This window comes from Motacilla alba, chromosome 4, assembly GCF_015832195.1.
Source record: "Motacilla alba alba isolate MOTALB_02 chromosome 4, Motacilla_alba_V1.0_pri, whole genome shotgun sequence".
Taxonomy (NCBI): domain Eukaryota; kingdom Metazoa; phylum Chordata; class Aves; order Passeriformes; family Motacillidae; genus Motacilla; species Motacilla alba.
In genome coordinates, this window is record NC_052019.1 from 26,357,673 (window position 1) to 26,381,051 (window position 23,379).

General features: G+C 38.0%; 1 protein-coding gene across 1 annotated transcript in view; it reads right to left on the bottom strand.

The window, feature by feature from the left end:
* Positions 1-23,379, bottom strand: part of SCFD2 (sec1 family domain containing 2) — a 187,524-nt gene that overhangs the window by 149,720 nt on the left and 14,425 nt on the right. Inside the window, exon 3 of the mRNA XM_038136779.1 lies at positions 6,939-7,066. Within this exon, the coding sequence (XP_037992707.1) occupies positions 6,939-7,066 (128 nt within the window). The remainder of the gene's footprint in view (positions 1-6,938; positions 7,067-23,379) is intronic.

Genomic DNA, 23,379 nt, shown 5'->3' on the forward strand with positions numbered 1-23,379 from the left:
CTCCACTATTAAACTCATAGAATAGTCTAACAGTGGATCTGCGACCTAGGTCCTTCGAAGCTCAGGATTAAATGTGTCTGTCCAGTTGAACATGAATCAGCCATACGCCCTTGCACCAATTAAAGTGAATAATGTACTAGGTGGCATCAGAACAAATACAACTGGCAGGCAGAGAGAAGTGGTTGTAAACCTCTATTTAGTACTTGAGAGAAGCATCTGGAATAGGAAGTTTTGGGCTCCACAATACAAGACACACTAGAGTAGGTTCAGAGAAGGGGCACTACAATGATTTAGGCTAGAGAAAATGATGCACAGGTAAAGGCTAAGGGAGATGTGTTTGCCTAATCTCAAGATATGAAAGCAGCGACAGGTGTTACTGTCTTCATGGATGTGATGACTGAATCAGACATCTTAGAGGTGCAGAGTGAGAGGACAAGAGGCCATGGTCACACACTGCAGCATATGAACAATCAAACTGTTCAGAAAAGAGAATATTTTCTCTGCAAGAGTGGTTCAGACCGGTGCAGAGTAACTAGACAGGCTGTGGAATTTAGTGGCCAGTGTTCAACCCATCACATTAATATTCAAAATCCAGCTGAACAAGGTACAGTGTATCTAGTCTAACTCTTAAGGTGTCCTTGATTTGAGTCAGAGGTTGGACTACATGAACTCCAGAGATCCCGTCCTACCCCAGATTATTCTACAGTTCATCCCTATTTGTTGATAGCCCCCATTCTGTGTTATGATGGAAGCAGTTATCAAAAAGGGCAAAATTCCTGCCAGACCTTCTCAATCAACTTTATATCACATAATTCTTCCTCTAGGACGCACTTGATAAGAAAGAATAAATAGCTCTCAAAATAAGCTTTCTGCCACTGCCTTATCTTCTTCTTTACCACCAAGCTTCTGCCACATAGCTGCCTCCACACCAACAAGCTGTTTCCAAGACCAGTAAGAACTCAATTCAATCTTCAGCCTGTACAGGATTCACACCAAGACCATAAACACTTGCTCCTCATAAATCACATGATTCTTTCAACTACAGAAACCTATATATTTTTTTCCTGTGCTAGACAGGAAAAAAAGGCTGAGTAAGTTGCAAAATATGCAAATACATGTCTCTCTTCACATAGTTCCAGTTATTTTGAGGTGTGCTTGTTTTTTCTTTTGAGTAACTATTTTAAGCTCTCAAAGATGCTATTCTGAGTATCAGCAGGTGAGAGTGAAAAGAAAATGAACAGGCACAATATCCATCTTGAAAGAAGTATAATGACTAGCACAAAGATGGTTCCTCAGCTGGTGATGCTCCTAAACAACACTACATGCTAATGCAGTGTCACTTACTGATGAAAACCAAACTTCTGCTCATGAATGTCTCTCCATCTCAGGTACTTTGTCACATTTCTTGAAAAACAGAGAACTTTGTCGGTAGGAATATGAATATCCTTCGTCTTTTCTCTTACATCTAGTGAGTTATGGAAATTAAGTGAAAAGTTTAGCTGTTAAAGATACTCTTAAGCGTGTTTAAGCATACTCTCTGCACATGTGGAGCTTGGAATATTTCTGTCCTAAACTGGCAAACCCAGATGACTATCAGAAGATGGGATCTATTAAGTTAGCTAGGTGAACCCTCAGCAGGGTTGAAGCCCTGAACTTCAGCCTGTTGTAACACTGCAAAGTGAAATAGCTGTAGTATCAACGTCTTTCTACAGTTCTCAATGTGGTAAATACTGCTCAGAAACCACCTTCATCAACAGTTACCGGGGAAAGCCTATCCCCACAATACTCAAAGTACATTCCCCTGGAAATTCAAAGGCCTATACAGAAGCCTCCCAAATAGGAACATTTCCAAATTTTGCAGAAACTTGACTTCAAAGTCTTCAAAAACATTTAGCACACTGAGAAGCAAAAAGCCTTCCTGCCTCAGGGGGTGAATGATGCAACGAAACATCTGCTATACTGACCATCACTGAGGTTGGGAACATTTGCTTCAGGTCAAGACTACGTTTTCAGCTGCACTACGGGGAAAAATCAGGAACTCACTATTGCAACAGGCTGGAAAAAAAATCCACTTGGCTAGAAAGTCCCACACTGCAGGACTCCTGTTACTTTTAAAGAGACAAAGAGCAGACTAATTTAAGAACTGCCTTTTCAGGATCCAGGCTGTACAATGGAAGGAATTCAGGTCTGAGAAAAGCAGCATTCCCCCTCTCCTTGGAAAAATGCCCTGAGAAGATGAGGGAGCCCTTGAAGGGGCAGCATAAAACCCGCTATTAGACATTTGGGATAACTCAGGCTAAGTAAGCCAGGCTGGTGTCAGTTGAGTTGGTACAGGAAGCCACTCACTTTATGAGGCTGCCTGGAGGAGAACTTTGGCTGCTGCCTTACTGATCTTGCTACTTGCTCTCCCAAAGGATTTGGAGACCAGGTAAACAGGCATCAGAGAAACATAACAAGCATCCCAAAAGCCAGTCTACAATGTGATGTCTTCTCTGCAAAATGAGGAGCGACAGTGTCTCCAAACCCAGCTGTTACCCAGGTACCTATCACTTACAGAGACATGCTGCAGAATGGATTCAAATACCCCACAGACCACACTGAGCTCTGCAATGATGACCTTCTATCCACTCCCCTGCAAAGACTTCAAACTCAGACTGGTGATGTCTCACTACTTGTCGCCATCACAAAATTGTCCTAATGGCTGGCCAGGGTGGATTTTAGATAACCGAGATTAGAAAGATATATATATATATATATATATATATATATTTACCTACTTTATTAGCTCATCATCTTGGCTGGTAGCTTTTATCCTTAAAATTTATGGTATTGAATATTTTTAGACTGGTCTCATAAAGAACAAATACATGTTAAACACTGTTGCAGTCCAATGCAACTCTTCGCTTAAAAGAAAATAATGCACATTCATATGCTTTATGTTTTTAGATAAAGTATTGATCTACTGTGTTGATCCTGTCCATTTTAAGCTACTGCTATAAACTCAAAATATTATTTCATATTGTCACACTAGAATGTCAGCAGCTTCCTATTTCTACCCAAACAAATAAAAGTTCAATTAAACTCATAAAAATCACCCCATTTGAAAAAGTTACAGCACTCTTTTTTTACTTCACAAAGACTAAGGCTTTGCTAATTTTATAGTGAGCTTGATTTTTAAAACTGTATTTGTACAATTCAAATAGAAAGAAACCAAATGGCTTTTCTCTCACTAACAAGGGCTTGTGGAACAGCACACTGCACTTGGTTTCTGTTACTATATCAGTGTTTCAACTTTCATCAGTCTCCATGCCAGTAAAAAGACACAATAAAGGATTCAGACTCAGTCAAGTTTTACTGTGTTCTTTTCAAACAGAAGGGTAAGGGTGTTGCTAAAGCCACAGAAGAACATTTGTAGCAAAGTTTTTACCACTGCCAAATACTATGCTAATAGTAAAGCTTTCAAGGAGAGAATCAGGGCCGGCCATGCTCAGAGGATGATTAAGATATGCATCAGACTTATGAAGAATGGAGCAGGAAATTCACGAATGGAAAAAGCAGCAATCTCTCTGCTGCTCCAGAGCGGCTTCATTACAGTCACTTACCAAGGGGTGGGCAGAAGTCATCCCTTTCCAGGATTTACAATTTCACTTAAATTTAGCACAATGCTATAAATCTTGCCCAAAAGCTATTAAGACAATCTTTTCTTCCAAAGAGCTTTTCAAAAAGATTATTAAATTCTTTAAATAAAATACATTTTAAATACGAGGATTTTTATTATGTCAAAATAATTTACACCTATGTGTTTACACCTACACAACAGGATAACTGACCAGAATTTGGCAAGTATTTACCAGCCCTCATCTGGGTACATAACACACAAATGCAAATACCACAGAGGAAAAATGGAGCTGATGTATTTCTTAAAAAGTGGTGTTTGTGGGCTTTTGGATTTTTTGAAGTGTGTGTGTATGTATTTAGATTGACGTGAAATATTTTAATGCCTCTTTATTTAAATTACATTTAGAAAAGGACAGCTTCACTTATTTACATGCAAACAAATACTTCAGACATCCCCACTACCACCTCCCTTGATACAACTAAAACAATATGCAAATCAAGGACACCTGAAACCAGAGCTCCAATCTACCCAGCTCAAAAATGTAATCATAATTGTTCTATCCTTTTTTTCTCTTTTTTCTCCTTCATCAGATCTCTTCTCCTCTCTTCCTGCTGATCTCAATGGAAAAATATGGAGTTCCCAGTGGCCTGCAGACATTTGGAGGTACTGGAGAGAAGACACGTGTCCCCTTCTCCAGTTTTCCTACTTTCCTTCCTGCTCAGGAGGAGGAAGACACATTCAGAAGATATCAGAAAGCAAAAGCTTGAGCTGGGTGTCCTCCCAGAACTGTCATTGCTCCTGCCACATGCAGGAGGCAAAGAAAGAGGAAAGCTGGGCAGCAGGCACATCCCTTGCAGGGGAAACGTGGGCAAGCACATGAACACCTCAGAGGAATGAGCAGCCTTTCAAATCTCAGAGAACAACAGAATTTCTTTTCCTGTCACTGAAAATACAGAAACAGGATGTGATTTGAGTTTCCCATCACTGCAAAGGGCTCCCATGCTGCCAGTGTCACAAGTGATGCAGTTTTTCAGGCAGGTGGCCACTGCAGGAGGGCTCAGCTACACCAAATGGAATTCAAAGCTTTGCTTTCAAATGTAATTCACTCCTTATTTCCAGGGGAAAAACAAAAAAAGCAAAAAATAAGTACTAAGGAAAATACTCTTACCATCTGACACAGCTGGTCTTTTAGTAAAGAGAGTAAGAGGAAACTTTCATGCTAGAAAATCTTTGACATTTAATAACAGGGCCATAAAAAATTCAGAAAATACACTAAGTGTTGAGAAAAACAATGTGCAATCCACCAAGATCTTCCAACACAGGCAGAACCTGAGGTAAAATCATAAAAAGCTCAAGTGTAAGCACAGAGCCCAGTGAACGCATTTCCCTTCTCTCCAGCCAGAGTTGCCTCATATCACAGCTGCAGTGGAAGAAGACTTTCAAAAAACCACAGCAATCAGGACCAGAGCAGGCCACTACGACTTTTTGCTTCTCAGCAAATGCATAACTGATAAACAGCACAATTTCCAGCTTCCCTACAAAAAAGCAAGATGTTCTGTAGCATGGTGACCAAGCAGTGAATGCTGTATACGTGTCCATTTTAAGAAGTCATTAACAAATATGTATCATTGCACAATGTGACATCTGGCTGTGAGTTTTGGGTTTTCTGCATTTCTGCTCAGTAAGAAATGTTTTATTTTGGTGACTGAAGTGCCCCCCTCTTCTTGTTTCTTATTTTATCCCTGTTTATCATTTACAAGACTACGTCAAAGTTTACTTCACCCTTTGAATTTCAACTACAATGTTAACAACTGATTATGATTCTAGTGCAAGATAAACATACAATTCACAGAAGAACAAAATTCTGTGAATTATTACTTTATGCTGCATTTCAACAAGAACAAAAAAAAATCAGGACTTTGTTTCACCCCCAACTCCTACTGTTTCCATATAGCACTGTATTGGGCCCATGTATGCAAGACATTCAGTAAGTGACAGCCACTGTGATTAAAAACTAGGTCACTGCAGCCTTCACTGGATGTTACAGGAAGGGGACACAGAGGAAAGGGTGGCTAATCTAATCATTCACACAAAGGAGCAAAGGTCACAGATGGATCATTACCTCTTGAAGACAAGAAGCAATTACTTTTATAACAAAGATGAATTTCAAAAAAAGCAATTAATAATAATTGCTTTTATGTCACAGAATGTGTATGTCACAGAAAAATAGTGAGGGCTTCTTAACATTATTATGGTGAGTACTCACAGACATATTAAAAATTTTTAATCTAAAAAGATTTTATTGTTTACTGAACTTCCCTCCTTCAGACAAATTTGTAATAGCCTTTTCTGAGGTACTCCTTTTCCATTTCTTTAAAACAGCTTATAACATTACTGTTGCAGAAATCTAGTATTTCTGATTAATAATTTATTAAATGCATGCTCCAGGTATTTGTAAAGACCATACAATATCATACATGTTATAGTTGTAAGGAATTAATGACTTGGTTGTACATCTAATTCTACAATATCTTGGCAGTTTACTCTGGAGTCACAGATAAAAGTCTGTTACTCTTATTCCATGAGGACCTTTCTCTCTGGAAAAGTTCAGCATGAAGTAGACTTAAGAGTATACACAATACAAAAAATATTGCTGTATAGAGGCAATACCAGTTTTTATATGCCTAATATATCAATTTCCATGTTTTTCTGAGTAATGTACATGATGAGAACGAGGTTCCAAAAGAGCTATTGAAAGCTATTGTCTTAATCTGTTTCTCTAATATTTTTTAAAAAATGAGGTTTAAAGTGTGTCCAGACATAGATTTCAGCTTAAACTCCCCTGAGCCAGGCAGCCTTACTTGACATAAACCTCATTACCTATGTAATGTAAATACTACCTATATAATGTCATCATATGCAAGAGCTGCACAACTTCCAGATGCTATTTAAAATGTCTGCTTTCAGGACACAAATCTTGCTAACTTTTTTAGAAAAAAATTCTCATGCTCTGTAAAATAAAGACTAGTAGCATTGCTAACCATTTACATGCCTTTAAAACCCCCCTTCTAGAACTCCAACGCTTCTCCATGGTTCTCAATCTTTCTAAGGTTGTTGTATTCTTTTTTAAAAAAAATTGTCTCTCACTTATATACCAGAAAGATCCTATGGTAGCCATGATGGCTGCCTGAAACCTGTTGACAAGGATGGGGATGAACCACGAATGGGTGGGTTTTGCCCAAGAGGGTTATGTGGAAAAAGATAAGCTGACATCTTTCACATTATTACTTTGTAAGGGAGACTATGTTACATTGCTCACCCATGCCCATCTTAATAGGTAAATTTTCTCTGCTTGCAGCCTCCACAAGGTGTCTCCTGGCCTCCATCACAGCTTCCTTTTGTTTGAGGTTCATGAAGGACTCCCAGAGAGCTTTGGCAGCTGGATCACTGTAAGAAAATGGCACGACTATAGTAAACATTGCTTGAATAATGGAGTAAACTTACATCAACATTTATGTTTTGAGATGAATGCTTCTACTTACTAATCTCTCAGGTAGGCAGGATAAAAGCAAAAATAAAGTGACATAAAAGCTTGATTATTCTTAGCAGAACAGTTGCTACAGTTTTACAGAAAAGCTAGATTTTTTTTGCTACCAATTATAAAGCATTAGAATTCACATATAATAAATAGGCATGTCATTCTAAAAGTAACCACTACTGTTCAACCATGAGAATATCAGAAACAGTCCAAACTTCTTCAGTTACTAAAAAGCTATGGAAATGCTGGGCTCTAACACATCCACAAGAGTTTCTATCCCAAAGTTGGTACTCCCACTGCTGAAGGCTGTTGTTATAATTTTGATGAATTACTGTTACTTTGGGTTTCATGGACTCTCATATGTGAAATGAATAATCCATAGCAGAAATTAACTGTCCTTATGATTTCTGTAATTACAGATTTCCTTTCTGTTGTTGTTGCTGCTAAACTTAGGCATTTGTGTAGCTCATCTGCACTCAGTTCCCTGTCAGTCTTCTCTTTCCTCCAGGACACTGCACTTGTTGCTAGTGTGAATGAATTCAGTGTTCTCTCAGTGGCAAGGGAGGATAAGGTAGGAAAATCCCTTGCTTGGGGCTAAAGCCACACATTGGGATTAACTATGTTGATTTTTTTTGTTAATGTATTTTTTGTTTTAAAGGAAAAGCTTCCCTCTGTTTTCTCCTCAGGAGACATTTAACTCCTAAAGACATTTTGATGTCATTTACAACATACTTATGAACATGCCAAAACAAGCTTTGTTTCATGGAAATAAAAATCCATAATAATTCATTTGATACCATTCCAGAGCAGCTGTTCTTATGCTCTGCTGCAACAGCAGGGCTGTATTTAGCAAATCTGTGCTGTCTCCCAAACCAGGTAAGAGGATCACCAAGCCCCATTTCTGACATCCAAGCAACCCACATCCTCTGTCAAAGCCTGAGTGGGTGGAAGGACTGTGGGAAAAAGGTTGAGTTATCCTTCTTCTGAACAAATCACAAATGAATAGGAAGTGCAAATTTCACCCTACTGCCAAGGGTGGCAAAGAAAAAAAAATCAGATGACCTAACACAGTCTTTCCATTTCTCTTTCACACAGTGCCACTCAACCTCCTTCTAAACACAGAGGCAGGAGGCAGCACCTCCCAAAGGCAGCTGGGGCACCTGCAGCAGCTCCCTCTACTCCATCACCAAGTGCGATCTGTCACTGATGCTGTGACTTTCCATGGGCAGCAGCTCCAAGAAGACTCCTCACAAGAAAAAACTACAGTGATATGTAACGTACAATAGTGCAAGAAATGAGAGATTTCCAAAGCAACTAGATGCTTCAATACAATATAAAAATTTCTTTATGGAAAGGGTTGTCAAGCACAGGCACCCCAAGGAAGTGGTGTAGTCACCATACCTGGAAGTGTCCAAAAAGTAGGAGCTCTGCAGTTTTTGGTATGGGTGAATGGGCATGGGAGTACTCAGCCAAAGGTTGGACTTGGTGATCTTGGAGATTTTTAATAGCTCTGATTCTGTGATCCTCAGGTATGCTATTTTTACAGATTATATACTCAATCTACTCCCCACCCAACACCATTTGTAAATGCACTGTGTTGATGCTGTTCACATCACATTCACAGGGTATGTCTCGCTGTCATTTACAGCTGTGCCTGATGTTTGGGTTTTATAAGGCCACTGCATTGCCTGGTAACTGATTCCTTCCTGAACATACAGTTCCAATACCAAATCTATAGAGATTAGGAACTGAACCCGAAACAGCAGGAAGCTAGGTTTAAAAATACTTTTTTCCCTATTTGGAAGAAAAAAAGGTAAAGTTTCTGTTTAAGATCCTTAACCTGTTCTCATTCTCACAATTCTCCTTATCACCATAAATGCAAGCACAGAGTCTCACACCAACAAGATATCAGGAGCTAAGCCTTTCAAACAAAGGAAAACAAGCAACATAAGGGAGCTAAAATAAAAAGCCTACCAGATTTTGCACAGGTTTTTGTAGTCTCATCTTTCTCACTCCTATACTTCACAAAGATACTTAGCAAACAGTAAAGTGTGGAAAACTCATCCTAAAAGCAACTACAGAAGTCAATAAAAGAGTGCATATCACAACGTTACACAATTTTTCTATAATCCTTGCTTGCTGCTTTCCCTTTCCACACCATGTGAAAAGTCCTGTCACTTTAGAGGGTAAGATCTTTGAAGACAACATGTCTCATACTATATTGTATCATCACTACCAGAAGTCCCTGTTTCAGCTGGTACTTCTACTTGTTAATAAACTATAATACCCCTCCAAAATAACAGACCCATTTTAAACTAAACAAAGAAACAAAAATTAAGAATTAGTCATATTAATGCTTTAAGAAAACAAAAAAAAAAAAAGGGAAGGGGTGTGGATTTACTTTTTGCTTTGTATATTCTTTCTTCCTCCTTTAGCCACAGTAAGTTTTTCTTTAACCCCAAGGACCAAAGTTTGCAGGATCCCTGAGGGGTGCTTAAATACACCAAAAATAGCAAAAACCAAAACAACTATGGTACAGCCTTAAAGGAGAGAAGAGTCAACCACACTCCTGTATGATACATCTCTGTCATCCAGATTTTCTGTAGATATTTTTCTTCTCATTGCTTTACAGAATAATTAGTGGTTTAGGTATCATATATATAACTTTATATAAGCAGGATGAGGTCAATGTATATCAATAGCTAACACAGTCAACTGACTAGGTCAATCCACAGAAAACAATTTTTAAGCTCTGTCTTTTTCGTTTTTTTTAATATAATGGGAAAAGAGCTACAAAAGTACTTGTATTTTTTCTGCTGCTAACACTTTTCCTGTTCCCCCTCTACTACCCTTTCCAATAAACGTTTTTGCTTTGAAAAACACCCACTCTCAACCTTCATCAGTAACAAGACAGGAATGACTGCTGGGAATGAGTCAGTAGGACACAGCACAGGGCTCTGGTATTGCCTTTTGCCTGATCTGAGAAGTTATCACAGTATTTTCCTTTTAGAGATTTCTAACACTCGGAAAATATATTATCTTATCTTACCCTTTCGGGGAAACATTTGTCGGCAACTGCCTTCCAGCTGTTGTCATGGTGCCCTTCCCCTCCACTTTTTCCCATCTGCAGTTCCTCTGCTGGTGCAAATGCCCCAATCCAGTGACACTGGTAATCAGTGATGTCTATGGAATCCAGCACCCCAATTCAAATTTCTCCCTTGTCTTGCATTCCTTGACTTCCCAGGAACTATGTATGGATTTTACACATTACCTAGTCAACCGTTGCACTCTGAAGGTAGTTTTCTGAAATTAAACAGTTGGTTTTTTGGTTTTTTTTTGTTTTTTGTTTGTTTTTTTTTTAATATTCAGTGCATTACAAAACCCTTAAAAGATATTGTCTGAATGATGATGGTTTGCTTAAGAAAAAATAAATCCTTTACAGTTACACAACAGTACATCTCAAGAATTCAAAAACACCCTTCAAAATAAATGTCACAAAATTAGGTAAATATTACAGTACACACTTGTGTGCTTGTCTATTACAAAATGTTTTGCAGGGCACTGGAAACCTGACGAAGAAAGGTGAACACTAAAATGCAGGGGCCTCTCCAGAAAATCAGTTTCACCAACAAGGGTAGAGTTTTGCTCACAGACTTGATGCCCTGTCCATTTCTTTTATCACAATATTCATTGTATTGTACCTAATCAACCAGTTATATCAGCAAACAGAATTTAATAAAAACAAGCATAGCAGTAACCTGGGAGAAAGTTTATTAAACAAAAATATCACATTAAGTCCTGAGAAAAAGCATAAGTCTCTGAAAAGCCCCATTGGACACAGTTATACCATTCAATTTACATAAGCAGCCTTTGACAGATATCTCATAATTGCAAATTTCTCCCTTCCCCTCATAGGCAACTTTTTTTAATGAGACATTCTCTGTTCCAAAACTAATTAAAATTTAACTGCATATAATTTGTACTTTAAAACAACAATGAAAAAGATTGTACAGAAAGAGGGAGAAATCTAGACAACTAAAAGATGCAGCTCCCCTACTTCTGGTATTTGCATGCCAGTTTTCAAAGCTGAATCAGGAAGACAGAGGGGAAAAGGACCAAGTCATCAGATCCATAGTCTATATGAATCCTAAAATGAGACACCAGCTGGCAATTGTGCCAGGAAAAAGGTGCTGATGAGAACCAGTCAGAGACACTGGGATGTTCCCTGGTGACTAAAGCTTGATGCAGGTGCTTCAAGGAGAGATAGAAAAGCAAAAATCGAAATCGATAATAAAACGATTTAGCCATGAAGTGGCTAACTAGCTGGCTTCTCAAATTTATAATATCCAAAGGAAAGACCACACAATGAAATCTGTTATTTACAAGATGCAGGGTGAAAAAGCCAAAACCCTGAGCAGAAGTAAGGGTACAGTATGGTAAGCAGTTTTTTGGTGACGGTGCACTAGCTTCAGCAATACTCACTGTGAGAGAACTTGCTCTCATTCCCATGGAACTCCTTTCAGTAACCTGTTCTGATAAGTAAACTATTTTGTCTGATCTAGACATTTACAGGTTCATTACCAAATGCCTAATCTTGCATCATTTAAAATAATTATAGCTTACTCTCTTGATCTAGTGTGGTCCAGTCCTGCAAGGACAACACTGCCAAGTTTATCTGACAGACAGAAAGTATCCCTATCCCTGATCATCTGTAGGCTTAGAATCAAAGCTATTTATTTGGAACAAATTTGGGGAGAACAGGGGAGATTGGTGGCACTGGGATGTGCTATTACCAAGCTGGAGGCAGTAGTCTGGAAATAGGTGAAATCAAGCACCAGTAAAGGGAGAGCAAACTGTCAGAGCAGATGCAAAACTAGAGGCAAAGACAGAAATCTGGGGGCACTTACCCTGAGGGGGCCCAGTGCACAACACCACAATTCACCCTTGGCTTAAATGACATGTGCCTTGCTTCATACCAGCACTACAGAAAAATATTTACTTTCTTTACTGCTTCAGGTCTTGTCTGTTATTTACAAATTATTAAAATATGGTCTTCCTGGTCTCTAATGCAACAGCAAAAGGTCAGGAAGTAGTAAGCCTATACTAGAAAATATGTTCATTCAATTACTAAGTGGCCCTCATTTATCATTATGTTTTCAGATGTATGAATAGACCATTCCCAACCCTCCTAACATTTACAGTACTAAGGTTGACAATATATTTCTTCAATCAGCATGAGTAATTAACCAATAAAAACAAGTCAAACACTCTTGTCCAAGCAGCATACCATAATCACCAGAATTATCAGCCACATATGTAGTCTCTGGCAAGCTATTGCAAATTATGATGATGTGATCTAATTTCCAGTCAAGGAAGATAAAAGTGACATGTACATTATCTATTACTGGATTTTTGTCTGGACTTCTTGGCCAACAGGACAAATTCAGGTCATCCTGTTTTCTCCTTATAAAACACTGGCATTTTTTTCAGCTACATGTAGGCCTTGCCATGCCCCCAGGCTTACTGAAAAACAGGTCAAAAGTCTCTTCCATAACCTCTTCAAAGGCCAAATTGACAAATCAGTATCTACATACAGTTTCCTTTGCAGGTCTCCTGTAGCTTAAATGAAGGAAGAAAAAGATGACTTTTTGCAGTTTTATTTTGGTTTTAAACCTCTTGGCATCAGGTGAAAGCACAGCCTGTATCATAACATCCCAAACAGCAAATAACCAGGTGGAGGACATCATATGAGCAGGATACTAATAAGGAAGAAAGAATAAGCAAATGTTCTTATTCATACACCTGGCAAAGGCCATGGGATTTCAAACAGCAATTTGCTGACACAGGCTCTGAATAGGAGACAGAAAATAACTGTGAGTGGGCTTCAAAAATTAATCAACTGAAATGACAGAATTTCAGCATAACAAAGTAGTCGTGTTTATACTTTCACAGATTAAAAAAAAAATCAGAAGGAAAACTGTGGTAGTCTCAACATATGACGGATTCTGTGGTTATTGTATCAGCAAAGCTTTCAACTTTCATCTATATAGCTTTACAACTCAGCTGCATCTGTATATTTTCACAAGAGGAAGGGAGAAGGGAAAAATTCAGTAAAGATTAAATTAGAGGGTCATTAATACCACAAAGCTGCCCAAAACTGAGTGACTGCTAAAAATAAAGGGTGTGTTGCCAAATATTACCTTTGCAATAATACATTTCTTTAAAGACAACACAACACCCACATTAAGTGCACAGCACTTCAAAAAACACCACCAGGTGGTCAGAAGACCATTACTATGAAGGACAAATCCATGGCTGCAATATGTCATTTAAATACTGATAAAACAAAGAGAAGCAAAAGCCTGTGATAAGGTGCAAAGATTTGGCTTTGAGCCTGGAGCAAAGGGCCACGTACCAAGAGACATCCTGCCTCCTCAACTGCCCCGTGGTTTCAGAGACAGTGGAAGCTGCGCCAAGGCCACACTGGATGTGCTCTGGATTCCTGGGGACAAGAGCCAGCCTGACAACCGTGGTGGGGACAGCAAAGTCCCTGACTGCACCCCACAACACATACAGCAGCCCCCCACTGGAAACAACTGACAACATCTGGAATAGCCTCCCCGGAACAGCAGCTCCTCTGAGCCACAGGGATTGTGTGGACATGCTGTGGGGAATACCATGTGGACGAGAAGAGCTCCACACTGCCATATTCCCAGAACAGAGCTGGGATCAGAGAATGAAGCTGCTCTTCATTTCACCCTTCTGAAAGTCACCAAACAGCTCCAACATAATTTATCTAAAATTTTCTATACAGAAACAGCTATCAGTTTTTTCAGGAGCTCAGTCTCTCAGTCTCTAGAATGGCTGCAATTTGAGCACATCCCACGCATGTGCTCTTGATGGGCTAGGCCAATGTGTGTACAAGTAGAGTCAGCAATACTTTATTCAGAGAAAAATACAAAATTCACAAAATTTTTGTTTTGAAATAAATGTAAGTTGCATATCCCCAGAAGGGAATAACAGTATTTCTAAGAAAGCAAAATAACATTAAGTTTTAAAGTGGTTCCCAGCAGTGGGCTGTCATTGTGCTGTTGAACATTTTGTACAGTTGGCAGATCTGTCAGCCTAATTAAATGCACTTCAGATAGTAGAAACTGGAACTATATTCCAATCCATCCTAACCTTAGGAAAAAAAAAAACCATACAAAAAAGTTAATGTCATCTTGGTATGGTGCTTGCAGAAAACTGCAAGAGCATGAAAATTACCACCTCTGCCATGGATTAGTAAAAATTTTGCAACAAGGCATAATGCACAAAACCTTTTAAAAAACAAGTTATTTGCAGCCCTTCAACTCAGAACATTATTCTCATACCCTCACTTAAATGCATGTTAAAATGCTCTTGTGTATTGGTTTTCATGATTAGAACATGAAGCAAATAGTACCAAAAAAAGTGTTCAACAGCCAACATTAAAGAATATAAATATGTTCCTGAATAATTTCATGGTTATTTCCCAGTTTCATTCCAAGCCCTCTAGCCACTCGGTGGTGTAATCTGTCCTAGACTCAACTGTGGCTGTATACTTTGGCACTGAGTCAAAACAGAGAGGTTATTGTTTGATTTATATGCCAAGGGCCTCTTAGATAAAGGGCTAATGGCAGGCTGATAGCTTCAGCCTTTGCATGTGGTGTTTATACAGACCCTTCTTTCCCCTCCCTCCTTTCTGTGTATACTCCAGGAAGGCTGTGTCACATCAAGATCAAGTTAATTAATTAACTCATATTAGCATAATTTGATTGATAAAACAATTGATTCACTAAAGGTCACACAGAGTGCTGTTAAAACACCAACCTTTCTGCCTCAACAACACAAGGTTTTGAGATTTGCATTTTTTCCATGCAGCAAACAGGAATTTTAAAGAAATAATCTCACTAGAAAAATAGATGAAAGAAGAAATTAATCTGTCAATTAAAGTGTGCTGCAAAGTTCAGAAAATAATCAGTGATTCATGAGATACTTAGGCAAAAAATAAATCATGTCCTACAACAGAAAGGGTCATATAAATGAATTCCCTATATTGTTAGTTCTGCAAACTATAGAGCTTCCCGCAAAAGAAAATTAGAGGTCTTGCATATCTGATATACTTTGCTATTTAGTATATCCAAACTAGGAGTACTTCCTAGTATATAAGTTTCTATACTGTTAAAATACTTCAGAACATTGTCCTGTATGACCAAGTTATTATTTATTCGATTTTTGGAAATTTCATTATCAAATTATACAGTAATAACTTTTCTGCAAAACAAAAGCACCATCAATTTTTAATTTAAAAATATATTCTAATTTTTAAAAAAATAGACAAAAATCATTACAATAAGACTAAATGTTTAAGAGCCTTTTGTCACCAATTTATTTTAAAAGATTTATTTTAAACAATGGACATATAAAAAAGAAGCTGCCAGGCATTTTAAAAGTGGTTCTAAAATAATATTTAAAGTGTTGCAAATCAGCTCACAGTCATCAAGGATGAAGTGCTTTGAGCAAAACTGGCAGCTGCTTATCAGCCACCAGTTTTACAATGGATTCTCCTCTAGACTACCTGAAATATCCGTGGTAATAAAAAAAGGTGACAAGGAGTTTGTCAGTTCACTGTATATTATTCAATATCCAGGTATACATACCAAGGAAGTACAGTATTCACTGGACTAATACAGTAGATTCATTCATAAAAAGGCAAGATGTGCCAATAGCAGTCAAGAATTTCTTAATATTTTTCTTCCTCCCCCGTTTTTACTTTGGCTTGGGTCTCCTTGTGCCAGTAATAGTGTCCCAGCATGCAGCATCACTCTGCAAACCAAAGGAGGAGCAAGAACTTCCTTTGCCTGCTCCTTGACAGCTGGGAGGTGCTGCCAGGCAGTTCCACAGGATACAGCCCACGTTTTCCTTCATCACTGGTTTTGTCTACAGCTGACTCAACATGCCCGTAAAAAACCCCAACAGGCAGAGTATTCTTGAAAGCTCTGGCTCGCAAAAGTAGGGTACATTGTGGAGTGCACCAGGGGAAAATTAGTTAAAACACACCAATAAGACAAGGAGCAGTTACTGTACACAAGTTATTATATTCAAGCCATGACATTTAGCTTCATAAAGGCACACCTACAGATATGGATACTTCAGGGCAATGCCAGTCAAGTAAACTTGAATTTTGCAATCATTTTCAGACATGGGATGATAAAACAGATTATTGCTTCCCATTAGGAGAAGAGAAACTAAGACTCACAAGACACAAACAGTGACTAAGACCAACAGTATTAGGAAAGTGTTCTTTGAATTTGTTATTGAACATCATGAGAGAAGAAGTTTCCATCTATCTTACAAAGAAGCATATGGAAGTGTGGGACAGGATTTTTACAAACATAGTAACAAGGTCTAAAATATGTTGAGAACATAAAAAAATCAAAAGTTTATTTCAGACAGACAAAAATTGTGAAGAGAGTTATATCACACCAGTTTTTAAACACCATGATAATTTTAAGTTGCAAAACTGCTCTTTTGTACAAACTATAAACTATTATGTTCCAAGGAAACCATGACCACTATATGCCAAACCAGGAAGAAATACGCTCCCTGTTATCAGCAGAGCATGGGAGAACTTAGAAATAAACATTTCAGGATAAACACATTTCATTTCATTTCATTATAAACACAACCAACACAGCAACCCCATGTCACAAAACTTCTCTGTTTACCTACAGTTCTTTGCTTTGGGATGAATTCCTTTTCCTTCCTTTATAGATAATGGAAAGTAAATCAGACTCTTATCATTTGACATATTTTTGGTCCCACAGGTGAACTTAATTACAATAAAATTTAATAAATAATTATTAAAAGGTTGGCAAGGATTCAGTTCACATCAGGAATTGATTAAAAAGAAGGGAAACAAAACCTCCCAACAAAAGTAAATGATAACACAGCATTCTACATTTTCCCTTTTTTTTCTTAAATAAAAAATAAAAAAGAAACTTAACTCTATTTGGCTCATTCATATATCTACTTTACAGATGGCCATACTTTTAAATTAAAATATGTACACAAGTCTGACGAGTGTGGTCAACCGCTATCTGGAGCATATTCATCTCTTGCCAAACCCACCATCTTCAGTTTTACCAAACATTTCCTCGATCCAAGCAACATGTAAACTTGTAAGGACAAGCATTTTAATCACAGTCTTGTTTCATGTGGATCTAAATATAGATGTATTTGTGTATATACATATATGCTGTGATACACATACAGTAAGTATTTTGGCTTCAGAAAGCAAAAAAGTTTAACATACACACTTAAACATCTATGACACAAAACAACTTTACTTGCTAATAACCATATGCAGGAGACAATGCAGCTGTGCACGAATGATGTTATTAAAAAGTAATGCAACTCCACTCATTGCTTCCAATATCAAAGAATTACAGTGTAAACCAATGACACCAGTGTGGATTAAACCAAGACACCAGAGAAATAATCCCTGCACTGTATTTTACCATAATACAAGTCATACAAGTCAGCACAAATGTACGGATGCACAGGTACACACAGAGTACCTGAAAATTGATTAAGAAATTATCTTATTCTATTCCATTTATTTAGACTAGTAATACAGAATTTCTGTTTCAGCTTATTAGTAAAACAGTGAAAAAATTCTTATAAAATATCCAGAGCTTTTTTAATGTAGAATTTTATATATATATTTATTTATTTATATTTATATTTTTGTCAAATTATTTGGTCACAATAATCCTCTAGCCAGACAGCATTTCTACAAAGTTTCAGCTGATTATAGATGGCAAACACAGCCCTTTCCTGTGTTAAAAAAGAAAACTACACAGTCCAACAAACAGCTTGGGGATCTATGGTTTCTCATCCCTTTTGAGTTCTGTTTATTCTAGCTATTCCCAAGATCATTAATATCCATTTGAAACTGTAAACTTGAAGGTCAACAAAAGGTGAAACATAAGGAAGCAATATAATATGGAATATTCAACTAGATTATATATTGTGAAACATTAACACAGTTTCCTTAACCCATACTTTAATTTTTTTCCTTAGTAGTAGAAAAGATAGGAAGATAATTTCCATATTAAGCCAGAGTTTAATTTGGAGGATTTACAGAATGATGAGCAATTCCTTTATTTAATAATTTTAAAATTAACTAACTCTGCCTTTCCAGAAAATGCTATGCAATCAGAATGAAATGAGTAGAAAAAATAGTTATCAAACAGTCCAGAGATGGAATAAAAATACACACCCCAAATTGGATAATATTATATAGGTATCTTAGCACTGTCACAAGCAACATGCCTAAGTCTGCACTGATTGTTGCTGCTAAGCTGCAGCAGTTATGTTATATGCTATGTCACATTGTGTAAGCTTGTGACCAGCAGCACAGAGAATGCAGGAAAGCCTTACAAAGTCAACACCTCTCAAGATCAAGAGGGATCTGTTTGTGGACTAAACATCAAGCAAAATCTCTGCAATTCCTGGACTACCTTTCCTCTGATAGCTATCCTTCTGCAAATGACACATGCCAACACTAACAAAGCTATGCATGCAGATAAACCAGATCACATCTATTTGTAACATCAGAAGAAAATACAGATATAAATTGCCGCGCCCTACGTGTGCTGTGGCATCCAAATACAGTACATCAAATCTGTAAAAATCTGCACAGTACATCAAATCTGTAAAATCACAGAAGAGGCTGATATTGCAGGGGGAAATTGCTTGGATCAGGACTCTTCATCTTCCCAAACTACCCTGTGAAAAGGAGAAGTAGTGCTTAATTCCATAAAGCCCTATTGACTGCAAATTACAAAATTACTGGATTTAGGTTACTGACCAGTACACCAAAGCTCCCTTTGGAAAATTCTGACTTAAGTATAACACTGTCACACACACACTGGAAGTCATGTAAGCAAGCTGACTTAGCTTTCCAACTTCATATGGCAGGTGATACTGCTACAAGATAATTTCTGCATCAGCTATCAAATGTTTTGGGAGAAAGAAAATTCCTCTAAACAAGTAAGGCTGCTCTGGTGAACTATTGGAAGAAGCAACAGCACCAGCATGAGATGGCTGGCAAAGAAGAGGGTTCAACCTAAATAAATTCCTGAAGCCAGCTCTACTCACATTCTACAAAATCAATAGCCAGTGATGTTTCACACCTTTACATGACTACTGTACAAACTGCAACGTTTTTTGTCATCATGGTAATTCTGGAAGATGTTACCCTGAGGCAAGTCTTGAGGAAACAATGGCACATTTGGGAAGGTAAGGAGTGTAGGAAAAGGAACCCATGCAGAGCTGTCACTGCTCAGCAGGATGAAGCATGAGTGGAAGGGAAGCATTAGTCACGCAAACAGCCTGAAACAGAAGCCATGCCTGGCAATTGTATCAACAAGAAACAGATCATCATCCTCGCCTGAAGTCCTCTTATGACAGTTACTTATCGACTTCAAGAACCTCTGAAGTCTATAATCCTGCATGATTATTACCCTGCAACCAAATGCCTCTGAATGTCTTAAAATTAATTTCAGTGTGTCTTTTGCAAAAGTTGGACTATCTCAAAAACTTTACTAAAGAACTTTACTGAAAGTATATCAAGAAAAGAGGGATTTTATTAATCTTTTTTTAAGGCTTTTTTTTTTTTTGATCTACAGCAAGTGTACTTAACAAACAGAAGGTTGGATCATTTTAACCCTATTTGCTGACAGCTGAAGCAGAGGGAGCTAGCAGTTTACTTTGAGGGTAATGGAGAACAAACAAGATACATCTCAGAAAACCAGGTCTGGTCTTGACAGACACCAACTGATCTAAAGGTCTTACTAAATCCTTGAAGTATTAAATCCCACTAAGCTCCATCTTGTATACAGGCACGATTTTGAACATGTTCTGTGCAAAGAGAAAAGCAGATTAACTATCCGCTGGGCAAAGTGTCCTAGCCCTAAGATGTAGTCAGGACACCTCAAACCAGTTGAACTCTTATCCTTCCTCTAGCCCCTAGCTATTCCTTTTAAAAATTATGTTATTTATAAACACATAACACATACTGTTAGAATTTCTATCAGTTAACCAGCTGGTAAGGTTCCTTCCCTTTTGCAATCACTACACAGCAGTCATGTCTGCAGAAGAGCCTTTATTACAGGCAACACAGCATTTAGCTGTTTTAAAACTTTTCCATTATTAAGTAGTACTAAAGGGGATCTTAAACAATTATGGTGATACTGAGGCAGTCTGTGGATAACGATGCATCACACTTGAACTTGGAAAAACAAGTTCTAGCTCCAACCAAACATATGGTAGTGGTGTCACTTCTTGACAGGTATTCAGGACTAAGCTTCTCTGCATTGACTCAGCGTGGGACCAGGTCTAGAAGTGCTCCTTCCTAGTCTTCTCTTGCACCCCCACCCCCACAGTCATAATACATTCCTTGGAAGTCCTCAGAGATGTCTCAAAAGAGTCTCCTGTAGAAAGAATAGAAAGGTAAGATGTGTAGCCTGGAATAGCATGTGGATTCATTGTCAAGTAGAGTTAAATGCCAAACAAACAAAAACTCAACAAAAAGCCAAAAATAAGAAGGTTATTCCAGCTGTCCATCACCATTCGAAAGCAAAAGTGACACCTGATCTTTAGATTCCAGAGCAACAATTAAATGCAGACTGGTCCAAATAAACAACCAAGCACACCACAGCAATTGGAGGACTGCCAGAAACAAAACAACTGACATCTAGATGAACACTTGCTTCCTTCAAGACAAACAAATTTAAAAAATCACTGAAAAGTGAAATTCTTTCTGTCAGAAGTAGAATTGCTTATTGTGACCTAATCTACCCTGTTTTGCAATTAGCAAATCTGGACACATACTACTTCACAAGGTAAAGGGAACGATTGATGCTGAAAGACTTCCCAGATTCCTCACAGGCCTCTTAGCCCTCTTGCCCACTGTAATAAAACAGGCCATTATTCCAGCATTACCCCAAAATTCACTCTTGCTCCTCTGACAGTGGTCAAACTCTGCAGGGGTGAAGGAAAAAAAGTGCATACAAATAATTTCTTAAAACTTTCTACTCGTAACCATCACTTAACCCTGTCTGAATTTCAACTGGCTGCCTTTTAGTCCAACAAAATGTTTTAGCAAAATGTTTCATTCCTACAAGCTGCAGGACAGCTTATGCAGAATGCCAGACTGAGTTACTGCATGAATCAACTTAATTGAAAGCTTCTGAGTAGGATTTTGTGCACTACAGGGTACAGCAAAATTCTTGGCAAGCATCTCTTTAAAATGTGTATATTAAAGACTCACTTGTCAGGGATTTTAATTTCAGTTTTGGACAAAGCAATGAATTATACTAAATATAAAGTCTGATCCTTACAACAAACATATTGCTTCAGAATATTACATGTAACACAATAGGTTACTTTAGAACATTCTGCTCTGAGTTTTAAAGCTATTGCATAAGGTTATTTTAATAAAAATGATTCCAGGGAAAGAGCAGTTAGTAATGAGGTGCTGACAATTGAATCTACATTTAGGGATTGCACTGGAGTGCCAAGTCCACTTTTACAGATGCGCTGCTTAGCTATCCAGTAGATGTCCTCAGGGCATGTAAGACCAATGTATTTTGGGTCACGTTTGGCAGCAGAGACAGATGAGACAAGTGAAAACATTTACCAAGAACACATTTGATGTGTGTTTTTCTTATTAGAGAAATGTAAGAAAATAAACCCAGATACCATGGAATGCCAGGAATTCCTTCTCCTCCATGTTTTTGATTTACAAGGCCAATTTTTGGTAGTCTCCTTTGACCTCACACCCTTATTTGCTTGCCTAAGGCCTGGAGTCATCAATGCAACCTCTTGACCAAGCCACTTTGAGGGCTTAATGTACAAAAATACATCTTCATCATAGACAGAAAGACAACTCTTTGCATAAATGACTCAGTTACCACAAAAATCACTGCTTAGTATATTTTATGGTATAAGTAGTTTAAAAAGTCAAAGATATTATTTTTATGAGTTGAGAACAAGTATTCAAGCAGATACTTTGAAATCCAAAATAAATTGTGAAAAAAAATTAAAGCAGTCTTTACATCTTAAAGATGAGATCTTTGAACGTGCAAAGCCGAATTCATTGTGAGCATGTTGGTGAAACTTAGATCAACTTGAAGGCTAAATCCTGCATATCTTCATTATTCCCCTCTCTTAGTTCAAAGTAGCATATTTGTCATAGTTTCGATGCAAACCTAGAGCCCTAGCTTCCTCAGATCTCATTCAAACCTAATATGGACAATTCTAGCCTTCAAAACCAAACTGACAGCTATTTAGAAAGAATAAAGCTCCAGCCTCAGGCTTTCATTTTTATAACCATTTCCATATTCTGGTTGATCTGTCATGAGAAACATTTAAGGACTTCTGTCCACATTGCATATATTTACCTGCTGTTCTGGGTATCTCCTCAAAACCCCTTCCTGATACACTTCTGCCTGCCACAGAATGAGTGATGAGAGCAGAATTTTGTCCTAATCCAAAATCTCTGGATTTTTGGTTGCTTTTTTGTAGCCGTTCAGTATCAACTCTGCATCCTCCTCCTAAAACGGGCTTCTATAATCAGTTTGGTGCCATCTAATTCCCTCCTCCTCCACATACCCTCCTTACCACCAAACCAAGTGTCCCATTGATGGCATTTTATGCTCTGTCAAAGAAGGTCTGAAGCCACAACCCATTCCTATCATCAGTAAGAACTGCAGCTTTTTCTGTTGAGGTTAATTTCCCTTTTTTTTAAGGAGTAACTGGAGCTTAAGCAGCCACATGCAGCATACACATTCAGCTTGTGTTCTGTGGCTGTTTCCAGTTAGTGAAAATGACCTGATATGGATTTCTTTTTCTTGTTACTTATTTAAATAAGTAGTTGAGTTGTGCAGAGAACTAGGTAAGGTCATAAAACTTCTCTCCCACAGAGGCTGGAAATCTTTCCCAAAAAAATATACTCACAACATATGGAAACCAAGTGGTACATGGTGGAGCACAATCATCCAGAACCTGCAGAAGGACTGCTTGCGGGTTGCAGTTCATCAGGGCACAAGAACTGGTTTGGCTTAGTCAATATGCACAACCACTTTTGAAACTGAACAATTATAAAGTAGCAATAGCCATTTCAGCATCCTCT